The sequence below is a fragment of the Siphateles boraxobius genome, unplaced genomic scaffold, assembly GCF_051911475.1.
Source record: "Siphateles boraxobius isolate OS27281-9 unplaced genomic scaffold, OSU_SipBor_1 18, whole genome shotgun sequence".
NCBI lineage: Eukaryota > Metazoa > Chordata > Actinopteri > Cypriniformes > Leuciscidae > Siphateles > Siphateles boraxobius.
Genome location: NW_027508788.1, coordinates 8,398,514 through 8,414,112, shown reverse-complemented (window position 1 = coordinate 8,414,112; position 15,599 = coordinate 8,398,514). Strand labels below are relative to the sequence as shown.

The 15,599-nt window shown below is 36.7% G+C and overlaps 3 protein-coding genes and 1 long non-coding RNA gene across 4 annotated transcripts; 3 read left to right on the top strand and 1 right to left on the bottom strand.

Annotated features, from left to right (window-relative positions):
- Positions 1-371: 371 nt before the first annotated feature.
- On the bottom strand, positions 372-2,433 carry ovol1b (ovo-like zinc finger 1b). Its single transcript, XM_077233236.1, has 4 exons — positions 1,946-2,433; positions 1,313-1,503; positions 962-1,205; positions 372-864 (listed from the first exon to the last, which is right to left on the bottom strand). Exons 1-4 carry the CDS (start codon positions 2,313-2,315, stop codon positions 626-628), a joined length of 1,044 nt encoding a protein of 347 aa, XP_077089351.1. The 5' UTR covers positions 2,316-2,433; the 3' UTR covers positions 372-625.
- An 819-nt stretch (positions 2,434-3,252) lies between these two features.
- On the top strand, positions 3,253-4,318 carry tmem223 (transmembrane protein 223). Its single transcript, XM_077233237.1, has 2 exons — positions 3,253-3,848; positions 3,930-4,318. The coding sequence occupies exons 1-2, from the start codon at positions 3,386-3,388 to the stop codon at positions 4,226-4,228; spliced, it is 762 nt and encodes a 253-aa protein (XP_077089352.1). The 5' UTR covers positions 3,253-3,385; the 3' UTR covers positions 4,229-4,318.
- A 2,059-nt stretch (positions 4,319-6,377) lies between these two features.
- On the top strand, positions 6,378-8,816 carry fosl1b (FOS like 1, AP-1 transcription factor subunit b). Its single transcript, XM_077233246.1, has 4 exons — positions 6,378-6,642; positions 6,831-7,088; positions 8,292-8,399; positions 8,483-8,816. Exons 1-4 carry the CDS (start codon positions 6,538-6,540, stop codon positions 8,618-8,620), a joined length of 609 nt encoding a protein of 202 aa, XP_077089361.1. The 5' UTR covers positions 6,378-6,537; the 3' UTR covers positions 8,621-8,816.
- A 6,273-nt stretch (positions 8,817-15,089) lies between these two features.
- LOC143741015 (uncharacterized) lies at positions 15,090-15,596 on the top strand. The gene is made up of 3 exons (XR_013204924.1): positions 15,090-15,164; positions 15,251-15,307; positions 15,518-15,596. It is a non-coding gene; the product is annotated as an uncharacterized LOC143741015 (long non-coding RNA).
- Positions 15,597-15,599: the final 3 nt, after the last annotated feature.

The window sequence follows — 15,599 nt, the reverse complement described above, 5'->3', positions numbered from 1 at the left end:
ACAGAAATTACATTAAAATAGTTTAGTTTACGATAAATGCTAGTCAGTACATTCAACAATAGACTTAAACCTTATTTCATAGACAATAGAAATAATTATGAAATAATTATGAAATTACATAATACAGATGTACTTATGTCCTACTTAAGTATGTCAAAAAGAACTCCTAAGTTCGACTAATTGCATTCAACATAATTTTAAATCGCAATACATTTTCATTTAGTCACAAATATCATGTAATTTGCGACTAAAACATAATATTCAGTTTGCACTTAAAGAGATTTATATTATTTTTTTATAATAAATACTCTTTAGCCAATATTTTATTTGACAAGACTATACGTTCAAGAAAAAAATAGAGTCGTCTCTTACAACACACAGCAGAATTTTATTTTTGCTGAAATATGTCTTGAACAATATACTGCTTCAGTGTAATATGATTCAATTCATTAAATTGGAATTATTTTCCCATTTCCAATCATTCTAAGACATTTGGTTCTGCCTAGAATTACTGACTGTACAAAAGTGCATGTAGAATGGAACAATAACTTCTCATTTTTCTCTTTTTACTCAGCACTATATTTGTGGGGTTTCAGGTGAACACAGTGACACATTATCTTCCTCACTATGTGCCAGTATATAGTTGCTTTTTAAGTCTATGTGGATGTTCAGCTTGAAGATGATTCTGCAGACTGTCCCGTGTCTGTGCGGTCAAGCCACACTCCTCACACACATACAGTTTGTCTCGACGCTCTTTGTAGGCATACTGCTGAGTAATGGCATGGATCTTCTTTAGATGAGATTCTAAGGAGCAGCGCTGGGTGAAGGCTTTAGCACACAAAGTGCATTTATAGGGTCTCACACCTGCATAGTGTAAATTGTGAGGAATGTTAGAGGTGAAAATATACAAACTTACATTATTTAAACATGTAAATATACATTATTATAAACATAACCTTACCGGTATGTGTACGTACATGCCGCTTCAGATCAAAAGTATCATTAAATCCTTTTCCACAGTGCTCACAAGTGTACTTCTTTGTTTCACTATGGCACTTTACATGCCGTTTCAGCATACGCGCTGTAGTAAACGTCTTCTGACATACCTGGCAGGATAAAACTGATGCAGCAGGTAGAATGTCTGCTAATTTACTCGCATTTTCTGGGATGACTGACAGCAGAGATGGCATATTACCTGTAGTTATCTGAAAATGAGAGAACAATGATATCATATCCTGCTACAGCACAGAAAATTCACACTAACAACATGTGCCAAAACAGCCGTTTTAAACCAAAAGAATTGTCAGCTCACCTTTATCTTTGAACGCAAGTAAGGGACTCTTTGGGTCCTCATGTGGCATTCTGGGTTGAGATTAAGTTGACCCTGAGCAGCAGAGGATGGCAGCTTTGCAGTCAGGAATTTGCTTTGTGCTGTTGTGAAGCAGGAGTATTCTGCAATGCTTCCCTCAGAGACATCATGCAAATATGGTGTGAAAAGGGATTCTATAGGAGCAGCAAAAGCAGAGAGAGAGAGAGAGAGAGATCAAAAGATTTTGACTGGCCACTGAGTTCAAGTAGGCTACTCTTTATTAATTGAATCATTTTTTATGCAGAATGTACAAAGCAGTAATCAAGCATAATAATTAAATGAAATATAAAACAATATACAAATATACAATTCAGAGTCAGAATTCTCATTAATTTAAAAGACATTTAAATATATAGCTAATACTAAAAAAAAGGAGAAGACATAATAAATATAATAAAATAATAAATTAATATAGCCAATATGGATATAATAATAATAAGAAACTATTTTTCTTAGTGCTTATAGTCTAACTGCATTTGTCAAATAAAATGAATTATATAATACCTTAATTATGCATTAAGTATTGAATTCTGTTAACTTCCCAGCCTGTGACACGAACATGAAAGAGACACTCACCAGGTACTATGTATACGTCCCCAGACTCCCCACGCGCGGAATCCGGAATCTCACTCCAGCTTTTTTTTCCAGTTGCGATGTTCACTTTTTTGACCAAGAATGCTCGAGGCATTTTCGAAAACCTAGCGAATGGTTTATGTTCGTCTAAGTTCCTGGATGCTTTTAAGCGGATCCTCTCGCAACCTACAGTTATCCACAATTCAACTATACTTTTCCTTATAACAAGGAAACCGCCAGGTGATTTTGCGCATGCGCAGAAACATAACGGCGAAGTGCAGGTACAAGTATAACCGGTTCTCAAACTAATGCTAACCTTAGCGAGGAAGGTAAACTGGTTACTATGTATTGTTTTTAATAGTAACATGTTCATGTTAGTTTTTGAACACTGGTAATGTAATTTTAGTCCATTTATCAACTTTTTAAACCATGACCTGAGGTTTTCTGTCTGGGTGTGGGTCTACTCCTTTGTTTAGGTGTTTTGTCTGTCTGAATGGAGGTGTATCGCTGTAACAGTAGGCTATCAGCAGGGGGCGAAAGTGCCCTGTCACATACATTTTGCCTACTAATGTTTTAATACACTGCTAATTCTTGTAAACATGGGTGTTTCATATAATAAAATGATTGTGACGCGTTGCTATATTAGACAACATGTTTAACAGAAGCTCATCAGTTAAAGGGTAAATCAAACCTTTGTATGCAAATTAGTTTGAAGTATGTTAATATCTCAAAAATCAGATAAGAGTCACAGTAAAACGACCCTCCCACACACACACACAATGAAAACACAAACAAACCTAAGTACCCTAAGAAAAATGAATAGGCTACACGTGAGCTATATGTTTATAGGCTACACAATGTGTCCGTGCACTTTGTTAAAACTACATCAGTTGATAAATTAAGGGAATATTAGGAATTACTATATTTGAACAAAGTTGACTTTTATAGTGCACACAGCAGGATATCAGTTTTGAACGTAGGCTTATAATAGGGGTGGCCGCGTCATTATTTTTTACTCAGAGTATGTTTAAAAGCCAATGTCAGCTGTAAGCCTACAGAGAAAATAGTACAGTCTTTTCTACACAAAATATAAATGAATAAAAAATGGCCAATAGCGGAGTATGTCACATTACATATGGAGTAGCTAAGTTGTCACATTTTCTTTTCAGCAAATTTTGATAAACGATTCTTATTTATTTAAGAATAGTTTTGAACAAATAGTAATAAACAACGATTTTTGTTTGAATAAGATGAGGATCTCTTTTAGTAAACTGGACCGATTGGACCAGCGAGGCATCCGTAGTTTAAAATATAGCAAGCATGGCGCTGCCCTGGTGCAGTTCAAATCTCTCAGCATGTTAGATAACAATATTGTTGCCAATTTTTCAGAAATGTGTCGTGTTTGAAATTTCAGTATTTCGAAGTTAATCGTTTTGTTAAACCATGGCTATTCAGTGCGTGTTATTAGGCGTAAAGCGTTGTCGCACATTTATATCACCGTATCGACTGACAAGGATTCAGTCTTTAGGAGCTTCCGTGTCTACAGCGACCCAGTTCGTTAAAATCAGTGATATCACAAGCATTTTGAGTCCACTGCGTTCTTACGTGCGCGTGAAATCAGTCAGGGACGCATATACTTTCACATCCACTGCCGTCGCAAAGGACGTGATTCTCTTTAAACATGACCGGACCCGTTTCTTCAGACTTTTGGCCATTTTTTGTGGTGGTCAGTTTGTATTCTGGGCATATCTGGCTCACTTTGCTTTCACAAGTCTTCGAGACACAAGAAGAAATAGCGGTGAACCTCCAAAGGTTAGAACTGAGTTAGGGGGGCTTTTCAGTTTTGATATGAACCTTGGTTCAAATGCCTGGAGGTATGGATTCACCCTTGGGTGCCTAATCATTGGTAAGCTTTAAATCTGCCTTTTATCTGCATTTTAATGTATTCAAGCTGTATAAAATGTATATTTTTTTTCTGTTGTCATAGGTGGAGGAATTGTCGGAGTGGCAGTATTGTTCAGCCGTCGTTCTGTCAGTCGTGTGATTCTGCATAAGGGAGGTGGAAATGTAACCGTGTCGACACAATCACCGCTGGGACCTCTCAGAGCTCACCATCTAACTGTGCCTTTGACTCAAGTGACGTGTCATGCACACAGACAGGAATCACCTTCATTTATTCCTCTTAAAGTCAAAGGCTACAAGTTCTACTTTCTTTTGGACAAAGACGGGACCCTGAATAATCCTAAACTATTTGATATTACTGTTGGGGCCTACAGACCTATTTAATATGTCCTTTACACCCCTGTGTGTGTCTACAGTTCACTGTGGATGTGTCAAATCTGCTGTTCATTTCGTTTCTTTTTGCCTTGGGGGGGATGAGCACTGAAATTACAAGATGAATCAATTGTATAACTTTTCTGTTAATAATAAACTTTTTAACTTGGATTTGTGCTGACTCTACTTAAAAAATAAGCTTGAACAGGCATATTCTATCTCTGTCATGGTAGTTGTGTGACACATAGGCTTAGTCATATCCCTATGACAAGTCTGTTTCTGACTAGACAAAATTATACTTATTTTCTCAGCAGCATTAATGTGTTGTGGAGCCCTAAAGGGACAAGGTGATGGAAAAAAAATATGAGATAGGATTTCAATGCTTTTGCATTTGCTCGCAAAAGTGTTGTGTTCTTTTTTCTCGGGAAAAACGCAAAACATTTGTGAGAGAACGCAAAAACATTGATAAATAATTTTTCCTGCCATCTCGTATTTTTATCTTCACCATGTCCCTTTAGGAGCTCTGTGTTTCAGCATATGTGTTTCAGTTAATGAAAAAATGATATATTTCTAATTTGTCATCTGCAAAACATTTGTGAGAGAACGCAAAAACATTGATAAATAATTTTTCCTGCCATCTCATATTTTTATCTTCACCCTGTCCCTTTAGGAGCTCTGTGTTTCAGCATATGTGTTTCAGTTAATGAAAAAATTATATATTTATAATTTGTCATCTACCTATCAATATAATATTCTACCCATCGACATTTACAAATAAGGAATTATGAGTTTTATATATGTATACAGTACTGTAATCTATATCAGTAGTCAACATTTGAAGTGGATCAAAAAAGTTCATCAAAGTTGTCCAAAGACAAGAACGGTTATTGTTCAAAATTCATGTATAACTTTGATGAAAGGTTTTGATTCACTTCACATGTTGACTGTAGGCTATATACACACACAGTACTGGTCAACAGTTTCTTTTATTCATTTGGTCAAAAATACAGGAAAAGCAGCAATATTGTGAAATATTACAATTTAAAATAATGGTTTTCTATCTTAATATACTTCAAAATATAATTTATTTCTGTGATGCAAAACTGAATTTTTAACATTATTACTCTAACTTTATATTCACCAAAGAATCCTAAAAAAGAGTATCACAGGTTAGGCTATAAAAAATATTAAGCAGCACAACTCTTTCCAACATTGATAATAAATCAGCATATAAGAATGATTTCTGAAGGATTATGTGACACTGAAGACTGGAGTAGCCTAATGATGCTGAAAAGTCAGGTTTGCTTCACTAAATTATATTTTAAAGTATATTTAAATAGAAAACCGTTATTTTAAATTGTAATAATATTTCACAATATTACTGTTTTTCTGTATTTTGATTTAAAAAAAATATGCAGCCTTGATAAGCACAATGACTTCTTTAAAAAATAAAAATAAAATAATAATATTTATATTGACAAGACTACCTGCCTATGCATGGAGACGTTCATCATTTTCTAGCCGGAAATCAGAAGACAACTAAATGACTTTACACGTTGGTCACGTTGGTAAATATTTTTTTATAACTTAAATATTATAATTAACCTAACTAACGATGTACCATACACAAACACGCACAAATCCAAATTAAATGGAATTCATATAGGCTTCCAAACACTTTAATTTATTGGGTAATTTATTGTTGAGTTCAGTGGGCTATAGCCATCGACCAGCCATGAAACATAAAGTGAGGCACGTATCTGTTCGCTCTCAGTTCAGTGATTCATGAATGTCCTACCAGTTCTGCAACGGTTCACTTATTCATACATTTCAAACCTACACGTCACCTATTGGCAAAATATGGCTGTGATTGAAATTCAACGTGTAGGGTGTGAGCTATGGAAGCTTCTGGAGCTCTCAAACCACATGTTTTAAACTTCGCGACGTTTACTTGGTTTCCCAGTGAATATAATTTTAATGAAAGTTAGTTGGCGCTATTGGCAAAAATGTAATGGCCATTAGAGGCACATTAGTAGGCACTGAGGAGAAAATGCGGTAGCTTGGAAACGATAGATGCTTCAGTGCTGATGGGGAGGAGAGATAGTGGGTGTGAGGAGGCGTTGAAACATTTTAAGAAAAGTTGTAGCACGTGTTTTGGTTTATTTTTCATCATTCGGCTCTGATGGATTTATCATAATTCTGTCATTTTTCTGCTATCGAGTCTGTGTTAGCTACATTTCAATTAACGGGAGATGGGTTTAAACGAACTTAACAACGGGAAATAATATGAACGAGCAGGATACTGGTCTGTTTTGATCATAATGAATCATAATGAAGGAAGAGAATCGTTTTATCGTATGCATGATTCCCAGATTCCTCCAGCATTGATGGACCCGGAGAACTCAACGGCTTTTCATAGAAGTTCGGTAGGCTATTTTTTTTTTCTTTTTAAATATTTTAGGATATTTAGCCTACTTGAATAATATATTTTCAAATCAACTGAATTAAATAAAAGAAATACCTCAGAGCTAACAATAGTTGTTTAGTATGGTGAAGATGTTGTTTTCTTCTTCTGCAATATATTTGTTAACAGTTTATTTTATTTATTTTGCAGAATCTCACTGAGGAGACTACATCTAGCCCAAGTCTTGATGTAATTACATCAAGTCCAGATCTTCAGTGGCTTCTGCAGTCTTCTCTACTTTCCCAATCAGAGACCACATTGGGAACATTTTGTTCATTCATACCCAGCACCACCATGCCTAACTGCCCCACCATGCCTAACTGCCCCTGTTTGCCACAGTGCTCCAGTCCTGACCAGTCCTGTAACGGAGCAGTGGGGGACAGTAATGTAGGACATACTAATAAGCATGTAAGTTACTAATATTTCTGATATTTTAAGAGTTTGGAATGCAGAAAATAGTGAAAGTGAACTTGAGTGGTTCCGGTGACTCATTCATTTATGGTAAAAGATTGAAATGACTCACACCTGAATCACAAAGGGGTGTGAGGAGTGAGTCAGTGCTGTGGTATTTGAGCGGGAATCTTAAAGCGCAGGCTCAGATGGATCACTTTGACATGGGTGCCAATGGGTGAGTAACAGCAACAGCATATTTGGAATATAGAATTGCTGTGTGTATGCTTTCTTGTTATCAGCCATAAGATGGCAGCACCATCACTTTTTTAGACTTAAAGGGTTAGTTCACCCAAAACTGAAAATTATTCCATAATTGACTCACCCTCAAGCAATCCTATGACTTTCTTCTTTCATCCAAACACAATCAGATTTATATGAAACAAAATATCCTGGCTCTTCCAAGCTTTATAATGGGAGTGAAATTTTTATAAGCCTAAAAAAGCTCATCCATCCATCCATCCATCATAAAAGTAACCCATAAGGCTCCAGGGGGTTAATAAAGGCATTCTGAAGGGAAGCAATGCATTTTTGTAAAAAAAATATCAATAACTACACTTTATAAACTATAATAACTAGCTTTCGTAAGCGTAAGCTTAGGTGAGAGCAGACGCGGTTCAAACAAACAGGGCTGAGCAACAAACTCAAGCTCCTCCACCATTTTTCTTCATTTTCCTTTTAGACTTCTAATTTGTTGTTTTGTTTTGTTTTGCTCTATCCTCTGTGCTTCCGCTTTCGTCAATACGTCGTGCGTCGGGTCAGAGGTCACCCTTCTGCTAGAACTAGATGTACGGCCGTTACCGGAAGCTAGTGATTATAGATTATACATTTTTAAATAGGAATATTTTTCTTACACAAACGCATCGCTTCACTTCAGAAGACATTTATTAACCCCCTGGTGCCTTGTCGATTACTTTTATGATGGATGGATGCTGGACTTAAAAAAAATGGTACCATTCACTCCCATTATAAAGCTTGGGAGAGCCAGGATATTTTTTGATAAAACCCTGATTGTGTTTGGATGAAAGAAGAAAGCCATAAACACCTAGGATGTCTTGAGGGTGAGTAAATAATGGGATCATTTTCATTTTTGGGTGAACTTAACCTTTAAGCTTAATGGTTCTTAAATGAAATTAGTCTTAAGACGGCCTTCTTTTATAGATGTCCTCTGAGGAACTTGACAGGATAAGGATCCGCAGGGAAAGGAACAGAGTAGCAGCTGCCAGATGTCGGGATCGCCGTCGGATACTTTTAGACACATTACAGAATGTGAGACGGGTTATTATTTGTGGTATAAACTATGCTACACAGACGCCTAGCTGTATGTCCTGAGCTTGTGCTTTTTCTTTCAGGAGACGGATCATTTGGAACATGTGAAGACACAACTGGAAGAAGAGATCGCTGCACTTGAAAGGGAGAGAGAAAGACTAGAGTTGGTTTTTGAGGCACATATGCCCATCTGCAAGTTAAATGACCCAAACCCAGAATAAACACTAATGCTGGTCATGTTTAGTGCTGAGTCTGCTGGTTCGGATCAGCTGTTAATTATATAACGTAATAGGCTTATATTTGTTAAAGAAAGCGAAATGTTAAAAAATATTTCAGTGATACAGGAAGCCTACCTTGAGAATTATTATCTTGCATGCAGATTTGTTTTACTCGTTTTTGTAATAAACCGAAGCTTCAAATGGTGTTTCTCTGTCACATCTTTTTTGTACCATGGGTGTACGGGTGGAAATTGGCTGGGCATAAGCTCCATAAATTGTACATTCATTTATTTATTTAGCTAATATGGACTGTTCAAAAGTACAGTACAAACAGTAATTTTGTGAAATATTATCACAATCTAAAATGACTGATTTCTATTTTGATATATTTAAAATGTAATTTATTTCTGTGATGGGATTCTTTGATTAATACAAATTTCAAAAGACTAGCTTTTATTTGACATTTAATTTTTTTAACAAAATAAGTTGTAACTTAAACTTAAATCTTTTTGAATGTTATTAACATAGGTTATTTTTATTTTTATTTATCTTTTCAAAATAAGACTAAATCATATAATTTTTCCAAAGGCAACTGTACCTCCACTAGTTTTACCACACAATTACTTTGGAGATGTGCAGATTTAGTCAATTATTTACATTAAAGATCATTTCATTTCTTGTTTCCTTAGGCTGTTGCAAGTTTAGCAATTGGTGAATAAAGTAGAAGTCAGAAACGTTACACAAGCGCAAAATGTTATACCAGGACATTACAGCTCAACATAAAATAAGAATTAAGTTAATGTACAGGTATTTCTCAACATTTTGTTCAGCTGTTTTTACAATCATGTGCTTTGTTTATTCCTTAGCAGCAGGTGGCAGTCACACATATTATCCTATCAGACCGAGGGCAATGTCTGGTGAATGTAGTTCAGCTGGAGTCAAACCACCAGAACAGGATTCACACGACTGTGAGTTCTCCGGCCAGTTACATGTACCACAGCAGCAGTCAGTGCTCATATGCTATTAATTGTTTGTATAAAGCGCATATAGATTGATCAGCATGTGCATGTTTGCATTTGTAAATGAGAAAGAAGTTCATACTCGCAGATGGGTTCTACAGAGTGATGCACTTTTTGCAGTATTTTAACATCTGTTAAAGGTGCAGTGTGAAACATTTTGAGTATCTATTAACAGAAATGCAATATGACATCCATAACTATGTGTTCAGTGGTGTATAAATAACTTACTTAATAAACCGTAATGTTTTTATTACCTTAGAGTGAGATATTTATATCTACATAACCGCGGGCACCCCCTTCTATGAAGGTTGCCATATTGTGACGTCATGTTTCTACCGTAGCCGACAGCAAACAAATAGCGTTACAGAGCGCGTTTCGTCACTACCTTGAAAGAGAAGCCGCAGAAAGCTAGAAGAAGCTAGCCATAAACACCGTGAGTAGTGACTTTTCCCTTGTCAGTGGTGTAAATATGTAGTTGGATTGTTTCATGTAACTTAATTCTTCTCCCTCGCTGTGTTATGGCTTTGCTATGCGGGGATAAATGTGCTGGTTACGTTCGTGAGACAGCTGATTAGTAGGCTACTCTTGTCATTGACCGTAAAACAGTTACAGGAATCACCAACCCGTCGATCTTGGAAGCATTTTAAGTCGATCGAGTTTTCAAAATCAGAGAAAAAAGCCTATTGTGTGTAGTAAGTGGTGTCTAGGGGATGCGGAGGCGCGCGCGTTGTTACAATCATGTCATTTTTGCCGCATGCACCTTTGGGCTCATGCGGACGCGTCGAGTATAAACAAGGCTTAACGCTTTAACCAGCTCAGCCACAGTAACAGCTCATATTAGCCAGCTAAACTTTTACTACCCTGTTAGAAAAAACATATAGTTGCATAGTTTCATGTGGTTCTTCTCCCTCGCTATATTATGGGTTTCCTATGTGGGGAGAATGTGCTGGTTACGTTCGTGAGACAATCAGCTGATTACTATTATTATATTATGTATTAAGACCCTTGATCCTCACCTGACTATGGCTTTGTAATCTTCATCCATGATGTGGTTTATAATGGACTGTGGTACAGAAACTTGGTTTACTCTGGCTATTCTCTGCTGTCTCAGACGACGATGTTTGTCCCGTTTTAGCCACCGTAGCTTCTTCGAAAGGGAGGGGTGAGCAGTGGGCTGAGCCCTTAGTGCAAACTCGTAACCGAACCGCTAGATGTCGCCAAAAGTAACACACTGCGCCTTTAACAGCGTCTTTATTGACTGACCTTTCATTACAAAACAAAAATAACATGATAAGTTTAGCTAATTCATCAGTTTGACTTCAATTTTCTTTGAATAAACAGGTTGCAGTGGTCATTTATTATTTTAGATTTGTCTTTAAATAAAGGCCTAAGCATAAAACAATTAATTAGTACAACAAACTGTTTAGCAAATAATAAACTTTTTTTAAATCCACATGGACATTCCATTTGTTGTTACCATTCAAAATGTTATGTTTGTCAAAGCAGCTATGACCGCTATATCAGATTGTTTTATTAAATGTGTTTTTAATACATTGTTTAACATATTTTATTTATTTCATCTTGCTTTTTAAGAAAATGTCAATGGAGTTAGATGTATTTGGTGGGAATACCACTGTCCTGGATGAAGACGTGTTCAACTGTGGTTGGATGGACACACAGAATACATATTTATGAGCTTGTAATACGCACTTTTCCGTTTAACATTTCAGGTGATGATATACTTTCATCTTGGTAAGTAGTCAGAGATGCAGTGAAAACGCAGATGGAAGCAGGAGCCTTGCTGGGGTGTGATGCCAATGCAGGCGTTTTGCACAGCGACACCATGGACCAGTTCAGGACTGGTCCTCCTCACCGTCAAACAATGCTTATTAAGAGGTCTGTGGTCTACTAGAGTGTGCATCCATTTTCTATAATATTAACAAAGAAGTTTTAGTTAGCTAGGGCATCATCTGTGTTTTGTTGAGGTTTTTTGTTTCATGCCACATTTGTTCTGTAGGTACTATGAGTTTGATAGTGTGTTTGCCAGTGAGGTGCTCGGTAAGAAACTCTTCTAAGGGACCAAAAAAGACTTGGACAACATCATTTGAAAGACTGGGATTGAACTCAAGAGCTGTTGTCAACAGGTTCTGCAGACACTCTGGCTTCTTTTATTTTACATGATTTGCAATGCTATTTTACAGAAATTTATTTTGTCAGTGTACTATAATGTCTGTTTATAGAGCTGTGTATGTGAATGCCGAGGCTTTTTAGGTCGGGTGGAATTCTGGATCTCTGACCCAATTAGTTTGCTGGCTTCAATGGAGCAATACACTGTGTTTTCTGGCAAACCGGGGTGTTGAAGGGTAAATTGGCAGTGGGCGGGATCACACAGGACAAAACAAAAACATTCAGACATGGAATGCACTTTTCAAAGTAGAATAACTGGCTGTAGCATTGTTTTTCGGAGAAACAAGTATTTGAACTTTGTATGTTTTCTAAAATATCTGCAAATATATTATGGTATTTTTAGGATTTAGAACAGTCAAAAAATGACATACAGCACTTTTAACTAACGTTAACAGAGAATATTAATAAATACTGTAACTAATATATTGCTCACTGTAGCAGGTTTAGTCAATGCATTAACTAATCTCAAATAATGGGACCTAAATTTAAATTATTACTATTTTAACCCCTTTTTACCTTTTTCTCAGTTTGGCAATTTCAAGGGTGTGTTTAAAGTGGTGGAAGAGCTAAAAGGCCCCCTAGTGGAGAACATATAACATTACTTGTTCCTGTGGCAAGGTGAGACTTTCACACATGAGGCCAAATGAAGCATATACAGTATATTCTCCACCATTCCCTTACAAGTTTTAAAGAGCAGCTGTTCCACCTATTGAAATTGTGACCATCTCTAACTTTTCAATACCAAGGATGTAAATGTGAGCCAAAAAATTAATTTGTTACCTGTTCTTGTTATAAAGATGAAGATGCTTTTGTGATTTAATACAACCAGCTTCACCAGTGAAAGCTTTTGGAGTTATATTTGAAAGTAATTGTACACCTTGTCCAAACCTAGGAGACGCACAGGCATATCTTAAAACTGATGTTTCTGTTCTGTTCATCCTCTTACTGTTTTGCTTGTTTTTTCACGCTCTCCCCTGTCCTCTCACTGATTCAGCCATGTCTCTCTGCAGGGACTATCTATGCTGCTATTGTCCTCTATACTAAAAGCCGTTTTTGAGACAGGGTACTACAGTACTGGTCTTTCCAGGACTTTGTTTTTGCGCTGGTCAGCTCATCAGCTATTGAACTATGGGGGCAGTTGGTAAGATGTTTGTCTTTAAGAGACAGTTCACTGATAGCTCAGTGTCTGTACTTACTAATATGCACTGCAAAACTGTTTGCACTAAACCAAGTAGAATGCATTTCAAAGAGAAGTTGGTACTATGAAAACAAGCATGTATAAATATAACAAATATGCACTAAAGAAACACTACAGCAGCAACTACTACCATTTGCATGGTAGTCCACCAATCAGATTATCTTTGTGTAGCACTGGCAATGGTGAAAGGCAGAGTAAAATTTAAGCAAGCAGGGAGGTGACAGTGCAAAAAATATTCAGCCTATGGCCACTAATTAGGAACTATTTGAAAAATACATAATTGGAAATGTTATAGAAATGAAGCAAAATTAATTGGAAAGAAAAGACATTACAGGTTTATGCATTCTCATGTACTGTATGTGTTATATATATATATATATATATATATATATATATATATATATGAAACTGAGACCACAATCATTTATTATTATGGTGTACGGCCTCCTTTTGTGGCTAATAGCGCATCATTTCGTCTTGTGAATGACAGATACACGTCTCTTACAGTGGCCAGAGGGATTTTGAGCCATTCCTCTTAGAACCGCAGCCCAGTTACTATGTGATGCTGGTGGAGGAAAAAGTTTTCTGATTCGCTCCTCCAAAATGCCCCAAAGTTGTTTAATAATATGTAAATCTGGTCACTGTGCAGGCTATAGGAGATGTTCAACTTCACATTTATGTTCATCAAACCATTCTGTCACAAGTCTCGCTGTGTGTATCAGTGCATTATCATGCTGATTCACGGCCCTTCAGGGTACGAAGTTTATACCATTAGCTGCACATGGTCCTCCAGAATGGTTTGGTAGTTCTTGGCCATCAAGTACAGTAGAGAATGCCATGATATTGCAGCCCAAACATCCCTGATCCACCGCCGTGCCTCACTCTGGGCAGCAACAGTCCGGGTGTTAAACCTCTTCTGGGCTTCTTCACACCGTAACTCCCACTGATGTGGGAAAGACAGTGAAGGTGGACTCATTAGAGAACAGCACATGTTTAACATTGTCTACAGCCCAAGATTTGCACTCTTGGCACCAATGAAACACATTTGGCATTGGCACGAGTGACCAAAGGTTTGGCTTTAGCAGCCTGACCATAAGTATTGTCTCTGTGAAGCTCCCGACGAAAAGTTTTGGTGGAAACAGGAGAGTCGAGGTGCGCATTTAATTCTGCAGTGATTTGGGCAGTTGTGGTTTGATGGAATCCGATTTAGTAGCCGGACATCCCTTTTAGGCCAGTGTTGAGTTAGTTAAAAAAAGTAATTAATTACTAGCTACTAATTACATCTTCAACACTGTAATTCGATTATTGTACTAATTACTCTCTAAAAAGTATTGGATTGCTTGTTACTAATTACTTTCTAAATCCCATATCAACCTCAACCAGTTGAACAATAGAAAGGATAGACATGAAACTGCCCTTTAATTCTTTCAAATAAATAATATAAAATCACATAAATTATTATTGAACTGACCAAAGTATTTAAAGGGATAAAGCTACATTAACAACATACAGTTTAACATTAGTTGTTCAATTTTGATGTTAAATCCACTCTTGTTTTATTTTATATAGAATTGTTCTATAGTCTATACAACTGTTATTTCCTGTGATTAAATTACAGAAAAATTAAGAGTAATCCTTTACTTTTTCAAAGGAAAAGAAATTCAATTACAGTAATTAATTACTTAGTAATGAATGTAAAATTAGTGAAGATTGTCCACTGGTCCGTGCATAGGCGTGAAACATCCAACACTATATCAGCCAGTGTTTCAGTTTCATTGTCCAACCCCATATATTTGTATGTTTGTATAAAATCTGTTTTTATTAATTACTTTGTTTTATGTTGGATAACGTGGATGAACATTAGAATTTGTCAAGAGCTCTACTTCAAAACTCACACACACCAAAGATGTCCGGGATCTGTTCATCGACCTTGTGGAGAAGGTAATGCACTGACACTGTAGATAAACTGCACGCCATGATGTGATATTTGTCCCCGAATAGTCCCAGGTTGAATGTGACAGAATGATTTTCGCTTCTCCTCGCAGTTCGTTGAACCGTGCCGGTCAGATAAATGGACAATCAGAGACCTAAGACTTTTCCTCAGGGACTACAGCAGCTTTGTGCACACGCTTCAGGCTTTCAGGTTAGTTTACATGCATTTATGCGTGTTTGTGATCACTTTATCATATAAAAAACATTTGTTAAAAATACAACATGTTTATTCCACAGGCATCAAGTCATATGGGACAGATACATGGGTGTCATCAAAAGCTGCATCCTGAAAATGTACCATAACTTTTCATTGCTGGTTGCCAGTTAGCGTGAATAAATCTCTCTTTGCTAAATTTTACTACCTCAGATCCCTCTGTATATCAAAGTATTCTTGTACAATAGTAAAAACAAAATCTGCCTTAATTGCTGGTTTTAAAAGTGGTCATTAGGATAGTCCTGTTACTTATTATTTGGGTAATAGTAACTACCTGTTTGTGTGCCCAGCGGGTGTGGGTCATCAGCAGGGGGGCTGGTCAGCTCTGCAGTGGATGGATGAGGAGAAACTTTTACTACCTTATAAAAGGCC

Excerpts from the sequence above, each read along its gene's own strand:
- ovol1b (XM_077233236.1), bottom strand. The coding sequence starts at position 2,315 with ATGAACATGTTACTATTAAAAACAATACATAGTAACCAGTTTACCTTC. Across the intron at positions 1,206-1,312 it reads ACTTGCGTTCAAAGATAAAG|ATAACTACAGGTAATATGCC; the intron begins GTGAGCTGACAA and ends TCTCATTTTCAG. Across the intron at positions 865-961 it reads GCATGTACGTACACATACCG|GTGTGAGACCCTATAAATGC; the intron begins GTAAGGTTATGT and ends TACACTATGCAG.
- tmem223 (XM_077233237.1), top strand. The coding sequence starts at position 3,386 with ATGGCTATTCAGTGCGTGTTATTAGGCGTAAAGCGTTGTCGCACATTT. Across the intron at positions 3,849-3,929 it reads CCTTGGGTGCCTAATCATTG|GTGGAGGAATTGTCGGAGTG; the intron begins GTAAGCTTTAAA and ends CTGTTGTCATAG.
- fosl1b (XM_077233246.1), top strand. The coding sequence starts at position 6,538 with ATGAATCATAATGAAGGAAGAGAATCGTTTTATCGTATGCATGATTCC. Across the intron at positions 7,089-8,291 it reads TAGGACATACTAATAAGCAT|ATGTCCTCTGAGGAACTTGA; the intron begins GTAAGTTACTAA and ends CTTCTTTTATAG. Across the intron at positions 8,400-8,482 it reads TTTTAGACACATTACAGAAT|GAGACGGATCATTTGGAACA; the intron begins GTGAGACGGGTT and ends TTTTTCTTTCAG.